The 10,978-nt window shown below is 34.8% G+C and overlaps 1 protein-coding gene across 2 annotated transcripts; it reads left to right on the top strand.

Moving 5' to 3' along the window:
- Positions 1 to 203: 203 nt before the first annotated feature.
- LOC132287096 (fibrillin-5, chloroplastic) lies at positions 204 to 2,287 on the top strand. Of its 2 annotated transcripts, none has more exons than XM_059789598.1 (7): positions 204 to 693; positions 803 to 918; positions 1,043 to 1,147; positions 1,489 to 1,587; positions 1,690 to 1,734; positions 1,846 to 1,919; positions 2,030 to 2,287. In XM_059789598.1, exons 1-7 carry the CDS (start codon positions 447 to 449, stop codon positions 2,112 to 2,114), a joined length of 771 nt encoding a protein of 256 aa, XP_059645581.1. In that variant the 5' UTR covers positions 204 to 446; the 3' UTR covers positions 2,115 to 2,287. The 2 variants fall into 2 exon arrangements, with proteins under 2 accessions (XP_059645581.1, XP_059645580.1); XM_059789597.1 differs by having other exon boundaries at positions 206 to 693; positions 1,025 to 1,147.
- The last annotated feature ends 8,691 nt before the right edge of the window (positions 2,288 to 10,978 follow it).

The following is a 10,978-nucleotide window of genomic DNA, read 5'->3' as shown; positions in this document are numbered from 1 at the left end:
TGAACATTGATTCTTACAATTGTCAAAAAAAAAAAAAACATAAATAAATTCTTCTATTTATATGAATAATGGTATTAAGCCTATTTTAACTCAACACTCGAGTGGCTAGGTTGACAAAATAACTCTCGAGTCTCCACCACATGTATTTGAAACCTATCTTGGGAGGCTGGGATATATATATATGTATATTATCTGCTAGAACAAGCAGAAACTCCCACCTCATGTCACGGAGACTTTAAACTATTGCAGTAACGAGTAATGACCACGTGATCACAATAATAGTAAACAATACACACACTGTGACACGAGTACCCAAGTTACAATGCAAACTTAAACTTACTGGCAGACAGAAGTGAACCCACCTCTCTAGGCCATGACTTTGAGCTTCATCTTCCCAACACCCATAGCTCAACAAGATCAGACCCTTTTAAACTAGTGATCCAATCATGGCTACAAAGCTTATCCAACATCCAATCCCAGTTTCCCAACTGGTCCCACCAACACCCAGTATCACCAAGATGACGATGAGAACACTCTCAGCCACTCATCCAAAGAAGCCAAGATTTGGAGATTACATATCTGGGTTCAGACCCATCAAAGTGGCAGAACAAAGCTCTGGTCTTGTTGGAAGTGAATCACCGGTTCTTAGAACACCAACCCAAATCAAAACAGACATTTATGAGGGACTCAAAGGTACACACAATAACTTCAAGAGTTTCAGCTTTGCATTTTATAAATTTTTTTTTTCCCCACCAATTTTTGGCATAAATACTAAGATGGGTGGTATTTTGAACTATCAAAGGGATTAATAGAGGCATTTTTGGAGTCCCATCTGCAAAGAAATCTGAGATTGAAGGTCTGGTCAAGCTACTGGAGTCTCAAAATCAAATTCCAGAACCTACTTTATATCTAGACAAGGTGAAACAATGCTCTATAAATTGAGTTAATGCGATTTGTGGAATTGAATTTAAGATTAGTAGTTACAGAAGATTGAATATTTATTTTCCATTCAATAATTGGAAAGGTGGGTGGATGTTGGAAGCTTGTTTACAGTACAATTACCATTTTGGGATCCAAAAGAACAAAGCTTGGATTGCGAGATTTCATCACTTTGGGAGATTTTTTCCAGACAATTGATGTTGCTGAGGTATAAATAATTCTCAATTCACTTTTTTTAATTTTCTTTTTCTTTAGTTATTTCACTTTTTATTGGCATGATTTTATATTGGAATCATCGTGATTGTATGAGAAGGAATCATCATGATGATAATAACAATCTCTAACATTTGTCATTATTTTGCACAAAGTTCATTTTTTATTAAATTATTTACCTTGTTGCCTTTTCGGTTTGTCTCTTCTTCTTGAGGCATGGAGGTGAATTTCACGAAGTGTTATGATACAAATTTTATTATTTTGGAGTTTTTTATTTATACCCCATATTTGTTTCTGTTTGACTAATTTGCAACATTATGTGATGGGAAAATGGAGGGTAAAGCAGTAAATGTGATAAAGTTCAATATAAGGGGACTGAATTTGTTGAATGGACAGCTGAAAATTGAGGCCACCTTCAAGATTGCATCTAAATCAGTTAAGGGTCAACAACTCTTTTCTCCTTCTCACATTCATGTTTTTTCAAGGTACTAATTGTAATTGTAATTTTTTTTTTTTTTTGTTTCATATCCTACACAGCGAGTCGATATCACTTACAACAACTCAACCATCACTCCCGACCAGGTATGCAATATTCAAAAACACACACACACACACACACAATGAACGAGGTGTGTTTTACTGCTCTTTATAAGCTGCTGAAATTCTTCCATGTTTCTTTTGGAAAACCGATAGTTGATGAATGTTTTTCGGAAAAACTATGACATTCTGCTGAGCATCTTCAATCCAGAGGGGTGGCTGGAGATCACGTATCCTTTTTGGTATCTTGATATTCATTCATTCATTCTATTATCTTCAATATTCAAATGCTACAGAAAGTGTTGTAGTAATTGTTTTCCTTGATTTAGTGTGTTGATAGATATGTTGATGATAGTTTGAGGATAGGAAGGGATGATAAAGGCAATATTTTCATTTTAGAAAGATCAGAAGAAAATCAAACCTAAGGATATCCATTTGTTGCCTTCAATTTCCCAATTGCAGCTCCCATTTTGGAGGATTCATACTGCATCAATTATAAAATTTTGCATGCTAGTATTATTATGTATGTACTGTGCCAAATTTCCATAAATTTAATTAGAGAAGTTACCACTTGCAACCAACATCCTTATGTCACCTCCATAGTCAAAGTTACAATTAATAAAAGAACATATTGGAGAGGCTGCTTCTAAAAGAGGTTTTATGTTAATTTGAAGACACTATTATCAAGTCTCCAAGTGCTTTTGCTAATCCTCAATCCAAAATCACAAGACACGGGCCTCCTAAATATGATTGGTACAAGGGGCAGATATGTAACAAAAGAACATAAATCAGATTTATCAAGCTGGAAAAGAGAGGGAAAAAGAATGACATAAAATAAATGCACCTGTCTATACAAAAAATTAAGAGGGTAGTCGTAACCACCGCCAGAGAATTAAACACAATCAAATGAGGAGAAATTGACCTGCCAATATCAAAATCTGCAGTACTATAAATCGTCAGTTCACCATAAACATCACTCACTGGTAGTTGAGAGTAAACTACTCCAGAAACCAGTTGCTCAACTTAAGTAAAATGAATAAAAAATATCTGGCGAAAAAATTGTGAATACACATTTTGTGGACCAGCTGGGGTGTGTCTATTGGGTAAAATCACATTGCAGAATGAGGGTAGTGTTAATAGAAAGCTCACCATGTAAATTCAAGGCACCGACAGTTCCAATAATACCAGATTGAGAACAGAAAGAATTACATATGTGAAGTCACGGGATGGAATGGGACCAAATTGGAACGGCACATCCATCTATCATGATTGAAAAAGCAGCCATGACAAATTGCACACCGTATGCAAATGATCTTAACTAAACCATTTCAACTTGCATCAATTCTGTATTGGGTCTACATGAAAACTAAAAATTAAAAATTTAAGAGACTAAACTAGATGTATAACACCAATGGCCTTGTCACCAAAATCTAGTTATTTTTTCAGCACCAAGATGACGATTGAAGAATTCCATGCAGAAATCAAGTAACAAAAGAGCTTGAACCAACTAGAATATTACATAATAATAGCTTTTGTCTCAGATATGTATATGTAAGCACATGCAATTAGCATGTAAGTAACCATTCCGCCGCTTTGGCAATTTAAAGTGAGATTATAAGCAGATGTCCAACACCATTGTATTTGAATTTGAAACTTGTTCATTGGACTTTTTAAAGTGAGATTAAAAAGTCCAATGAACAAGTTTCAAATTCAAATACAATGGTGTTGGACATCTGCTTATAATCTCACTTTAAATTGCTTAATAATGTGATACGAGTCCAAATTAATGAAACCATTAACAAATGTCTCTGTTCTGTCCCAAGATGACTGTGTCTAGCTTTCCATCTGGTGCTTAAATCAACCAGGCTTTTCCTCAAAGACGTCAACCTCTGATGAGTACTGGGTTTTTATGTTGGCTTTTGTCTGCCTCCTCCTTGTATTTCTTAGGTGAAATCCTAATTACCAAAGTGGGGAAAATAAAGTGGCTAATCCCCCCCGCGTGGGCGGGCGATTACCAGTATACTACCCCACACCCCCCGCCCCCCGCGTGGGCGGGCGAGCATAAAGATCTAGTAAAGAGAACTCGAAGGCAGGCACAACCGAATCACCACGTATGTGCTGCCAAAAACCAACCTACACAAAACTACAATCCCATCTCCTTTAAAGTGTAAAAAATGGATAATCAAACAAATTACCATTAAATTAAATGTGGTGATATCCAACATGACAGATTGTGTCAAACCCAAAACCCGTGTACATACACTACTAGCAGGATGACCAAGTCCATCATACTTTACAATTGAGATCTTCCAATGATCTTTTCTAGATGTTTGCATATGATCCAGAAAGATCATTGTTCATTCTTTTCACTCCAAGGATTCACCTAAAACATTTTGTTCGACAAAAATAATAATTTAATAAATAAATATATAATAAATCATTTTGTCTAAAATCATACTAAGGCTTTCGAATTTACTTTGTGATCAACCATAATCAATACAAAATAAATACAAGTAGCAATGATGCAAATATTGAAAATATAACCCTCTAACTATTAATTACATAACTACCCGAAGTGTCGGTCTAAGGATCCCGAAGAATCCGCCGAACAAATCAAAGTAATTATTAATTAATAAAAGAGTCTATACTTTTCTCATGCTTAAGAGTCAAATGCCATGACGGTGATAGGGAGTAATTGCATACGACGGCTCTCGCAATATTTCTCAACCTAACGCGGATCCAGTTCAAATCTTAATTAATTATGAGTCCATCCATAATTACCGACTATGAACCATTTATAATTACTATTTATATATCATGCATTGATTGCCATCACATACATATACATAAATATTTCTTGTAATTACATGGACACTATCAATTTCATAGTGAATCGAAATATAATACATTGAATTCACCAATTGTATAAAACATAAATATTTCAGAAACGTCAGGAACATATGTCAATTAATCCAAACATGAATTTGCTATGCCAAGGCATATAAATCCCAACAGCTCCCACTTGCCCTCATAGCCAATTCAAATTGCACCTAACTCCAATGTTATCCAGATGATGATCAAAATTATTGATCAATGACACCTTTGATAATGGATCAACAAAGTTGTGTTCCAATGCAATGTTCTAGCTACAAGTACATTTTCTTGCCGGATAATATCATGTAGAACATAATACTTCCTATCAATGTATTTTGTTCATCTATGGAACCTTGGGTCATTGGTTTGGACTACTTCTGCACTATTGTCGCAATATAGCTCGATAGGCAGGCTAGTATGCTCCACAACCTCTAAATCAGTGAGATCAAACCAATAGGCTTATATTGCCACCTTTAAGGCTGCAATATATTCCACCTGCAGGTTTGAGTCAACAGTTGAAATCTGCTTGACAATTTACCAACTGATTTCCCTTCCATTAAGTGAACATACACTAAGTCATGAACCTCATAGTATCTACTTCTGATTGAAAATCAGAACTAGCATACCTGACTAGGACCATATCATCACATCCATAAATGAGTATGATATCATTGATTCTCCTTAGGTACTTAATGATATTTTTCACAATAAACCAGTTGTCAAGTCCAGTATTGGACTGATCTCTACTGACTATCCCTACTATGTAGCGGATGTCCTGTTCGGTATAGACCATGGCATATATGAGACTATCATATGCCGAAACATATTGTTCCAGTCTCATTTGCACAATCTCCTCTGCTAGTCTTGAAAAACTACTTACTAGAGAGAGCGATCCATATCAATAAAGCAAGAACTCATTCTTTGAGTTATGCATACCAAACCTGGTCAAAACTTTATCAATGTAGGATTATTAAGATAAGCCTATTTTCCTTTTAATCTGATCTTGCAAAAGCTTGATCCTAGGAATATAGCTTACATCTTGAAAATCCTTCATTTAAAAGTAATTGAACAACTACCTTTTAATTGATGACAAAACTTCCACGTCATTATAAATGAGTAGGATGTCATCAATATATAGAATTAAGAAAAATAATGACATTCCCTTGTACACTCATGATTTATTCACTAAGAAATCTTCTGGTATCTTTTTGTAGATTAACTTGCCTTCCATAGGAATCACCCTACTAGAAAGTTCTACAAGATTCCAGAATTTATTAGAATACATAGATTCCAACTTTGATTTCATAGTAACTCACCAAAACGATCTGTATCCACATCGGTTCACGCTTCCGTGTAGCTTACTGGGTCCAACTCATGTTTAACAGGGATGTCCATAATGGTCTCACCTAAAAACATGATTCTGTCGAATTGGATGATAATCCTCCCACTACATCAATGTACCGATGCAAGAATCTGTGTAGTAGATGATGCTAACGCATCAATAGGGAATTCATATATTATTCTCAATCTCTATAATAAGTGTGTTCACATGTGGTACATCTGGTACTCATACCAAATTCTCTAACATTATGCTACTAGGTATGTGATTCATAATATGATTCTTCTATAGATAAACAGTGAGTGAAAACAATCAACTTTTATCTTTGAGATCATAAAATAATCCATCCTAGTGACATTTAGAGTAGCTATCAAATCTAGCATGCCTATGATCTGATTCCAACTTACTTGTCCATATCAAACGCACATGTGCAAGACTACCCCATATGTGCATATGATTCAAACTAATATTTAGTCAAAAACACAGCTCAACGGTATCCTTGAGACAGACTAAGATGGAATGCAGTTCATAATGCGCATCGATGTCATTAACGCTAAACTCTTAAATGAAAGAGATAATATGGCATTACTGATCATAGATCTAACCATGTTAAGTGGAATTCTGTTATTCCTATTTGACACCTAAATTAATTTAGCGTCAATTGCGGAAAACTGGTACACAACACCCTTATTGACCATATAGTCTTTGCACTATTCCAAGAAATACTCAAATACTCGATCAGATCGAAGTGTCTTGATAAGTTTACCTAATCTGTGCTCCACATCAGTCTTGACCCTCTCGGAATATACCAAAAGTATAAGACTTGTGTCGCAACAGGTAAATTTATCCAAAACGTGAGTAATCTTGATTGGATGTTCATAAGACTACACGTGTACGTGTGTACCGACTCCAATTGTTCTTTATGTCTATTTCATTTGGCTGATTAAGCCCTTAGAGTTATCTATCCTTCAAAACAAGATTCACAAGTTTGGTTTAGGCTCCTCTGCCTCACTAGATAATAAACCTTCTTTAACCAATCTTTAAATCTCATTTTGATTGATTACAACCCAAAAATCGACACCAAAAATACAATGAGTCAGGAATAACAAATTTTCTCTTAACATTCAATCTAGAAGATGCAACATTAGTTTCTACATCCTGCAAATCTTAAGAGCTTGTGATTATAGTATATTAACCATCTTTCAATGCACCAGAAGCAATCGCATATCTATTCAATTTTATAAAACCAGTTTTACAAAATAACGATCTAGTTTTTATAAGTCAAAAGTGAAATAAGAATGAGATTGCGTTTCATTTCTGTGCATAAAGATAGTTCTCTAATACTAATATCCTCATACTCTCTAATTTCATATGTAATACTCCCACTAATTTAACTACAACCTTGGCATCAGGTCAAAAGATAAATATATATCCATATCATCAAGGCTTCTGGATTCCTGAAATCCTTACAATAAATTGCAAACATGTTTAGTGGCTCCAGAATCTATCCATCAGGAATCAATAGATACAACCACATAACATGGCTCAATGATTAAATATATATTTTCCTATGCCACGTCATTGCTTAGACAGTTTGTCCTTTAGTGTCTTAGTTAACGGCAAAAGAAACAGTTTCATTCGCTCTCAACATACACTGCCTTATTCCCTTTAACCTTTTGGATACCCATGTTTTGTGCTAGCCTAGTCCTATTATCATCCTTCTTCTTTGCTTTGCCCGTCCACTTGGGCCTAGAAGAAGATGGTATAGACTAGGTTAGATTGATAGGAACGCCCATACATTTGATTATCCCTTCATCTGTTACCAATTCTATAAGAATATCAGCGAGTGTGAACTCAAACTGATTCCTTATTTAGTTCACTCTAACAGAGTCGAACGAGTTTGGTAACAAGGCAATAATCATGTCAACTTTAAACTTACCACCCAAGTCAGCCCTATTGATCTCCAGCTAATTTTAAATAATAAATAATCATTTTCCAAAATTTGATTTCAAACTGGAGTTCATGAGGCTATCTTGGTGGTATTTAAATTTGACACAGTACTTAGGCATATGCTCTATCTAATCTCACCAAAATATCTCATTGACATTTAATATGATGCTTGAAGAAAATAATACAAATGTTAGCTTTGGAGTATATTCGAGCTAAACTCTAGAATATTGCACCAAGTCATATCATTTGCCTTATCTAATTTATTAAAAGCATTAATGTCAAATTTGGTATCTCAAAGTAAAAGAGATAGGTATAGGAGTAATAAACACATTTTGTACCCTTACGTTGTGAATAAAATATCTAAGTTCATTTTCCAGTCATTATAAATAAGGTCCAATATCATAAAATATGTAAGCAAGTAGATAAACTGGATTAGACATAATTAATCTGAATATAAATGCATTCATACAATATGCAAGGTGAACTATTAATAATGTCATGCATATTTAAAATTAAAATGAGCTTGTTAACCACATAATACAATAAATCTCAATCGAACAAGAGATCATTATCATTATTGGTGAACAATCCCTTTTAATTAATGCGGGTCCCTCAACTCTGTAGCATAATAAATCAACTAATCAATATGTCAATAACTTATCCTGTTGGAGGAGTTCATTATTACTATTATTGAGATTCATTTGCTATTAAGCGAGCACTTCTATTAAAATAATAATATGTGGGTCCCTTAATCACTGCATAAAAAATCGAATAACCAATACGCCAATAACTTATTCGGTTGGCGAAGTTCATTATTGCTATTGGCGGGCAAATCCCATCATTTCCATATCTCTTAAGACAATGCCTTATCTATCATATGAAATGATTCCCGATTTAATTTAGCCTTTCTAAAATCACCTAGTATAGACCACTTCGTTGGGAAGCTAACACTATTGATTTTAGATTGAGTGTATAACGTTATTAAAACTCTAACGAAAAATTAAATATTAAATATGTTGTCATTATAATCTAGACTCTTTAAATCATGCGTAGGGCCTTATTTTTAAAGATCTAATTACAATGAACATTTAATATTTGTATTTTCATGAGACAACCATTCTTGTAATATTAAGACTCTTCAAATCATGCGTGGGGTCTTATTTTTGAAGATCTAATTACAATGGTGTTAATAACAAAGGCCATGGGGCAATGTATAAAAATCCCCGCTCCCACTCAATTTTTAATCATTCATAATTAGGGTTTTCATTTTATTCATTTACATGATATAATGCATGCAAAACGTCTTGATTTTAATCCAATTAAATTTAGAAAATATTTGGACTTTAAACGATTCACTAATATTTAATTTGAAGCACACTTTAAAAATAATTTACAAAAAAAAATAATTTTGCGTTTCCCAATAAGTGCCCTCAAATTAATTAGTAATCAAATCCAATTAATTTTCATAACTTAATTAATATAAATCAAGCCATTTAAATAAATATCATGGATCCAATGCATGAATAATAATTAATTAACAATTATATATTCCATGCATTTCATACATCGCATAAATAAACAAATAACAGATAAAGCAAATAAAATGGCCAATGGAATCAGCTTTTAACATTTAACCACTCTAAGTATTGCGCGAGGATCATCCATCGGCTTGCAAACACCCACATAAGGCTGGTACGCACCGGGAGAAGCAAAACACCACTTGGAACGCGCCTGGAGGGCCCCACACGCGCTTACACGCGCCTGGGGCATGCTGTAAGTGAAGGCACGCGCCCCCACGCGCTGGCACGCGCCACGCGCCCCCACGCGCTGGCACGCGCGTGGGGCGCGTGGGACGCGCCTCCACGCGCCTCCACGCGCGTGGAAACCATACCACTTTGGCTGGCGCGTGCAATGCACGCGCCAGCATATGTCTCCTCCTGGCGCGTGTTCCTCACGCGCCAGGCTCACCCCACCTGCACCACATCTGATCCCAGCCTTCTCCGACGCCTCTTCTCGCCGCCGGCGATGCTCCGGCCACCGGAAAAACGCCGAAAAATTTCAGAAAAATCAGAAAAATTCCCAGAAAATTAAATTAAGCCTCAAAAAATTCCAGAAAAATTCCAAAAAATTCAGAAAAATTCCAGAAAATTACTGAAGCATAATTTAACCCTTTTGGATCTTCTTGAAGCTTCATAGCATCCTTTGACGAAGATTACATGGCTTTAAAAATATTTACAATTTGAAATACAATGGAAAAAAAATTAAATTACATCATTGAACTTTCAAACGGCTAAATCAAAGCCTTAATTACATTCATCCAAAGATAAAATTACATTAATTTAACCTATAAGCTTCATCCATGGCCCAACCATACATCATCATTCATTCACAATCATTCATACATTATTATGTATCAATATATATCAACATATTAAATCATACATCAATAAAAATATATATGAATATAATTTTGGATCTATGAATGATGATTTTCATAAAATCATGATCTCTAGTAATGAATCAAACCATGCTCTGATACTACTGTTGGGAAACGTGCTAGTTTTAAAAACTTTTCGAGGGATTTTAATTCATAGATCTTGATTCATTACATAGAGACAAGTTTTATGCAAAAATAAAATATGATGTATCATTCAACTAAAAGATTGAATACTTACATCAAGGTTTGAGTAAACCTCAGATCTCTCCTCTAAAGTGAATATTCTCACTTATTGTAAATCCCTTTTGCTAGACATCTTTTCCATGGATCTCCATCTTCTTGGTAATGGTCTTGCCTTTAGGAATCACTCATAAGCCTCCATGAATGACCTTGGAAAACTAGGCTTGTGGGAGCCTCCATTAGATGATAACATAAACCCTAATTTTCTAGAGAGAGAAAAGTTATTCCTATTTTCTTCTCATCAAAATCACCCCTAAAATATACATAGACCATGTATATTTATAGGCAACATAAAGGTAAAGAAAAGGAAACAACTAATCCTTCTCAATCTCTAATTCACATGTCTCAAATCTAATATGATTCCAATATCAAGTTGGGCTATGAGTGAGAATCCATTGGGCCTATTATTTTATTGGCTACAATGAATTAATGATTGGCCCGGTCCATGG

The sequence above is a fragment of the Cornus florida genome, unplaced genomic scaffold, assembly GCF_030987335.1.
Source record: "Cornus florida cultivar Cherokee Brave unplaced genomic scaffold, ASM3098733v1 CherokeeBrave_3.0.0_Hap2_Chr11, whole genome shotgun sequence".
NCBI lineage: Eukaryota > Viridiplantae > Streptophyta > Magnoliopsida > Cornales > Cornaceae > Cornus > Cornus florida.
This window is presented reverse-complemented; position numbering and strand designations above follow the sequence as displayed.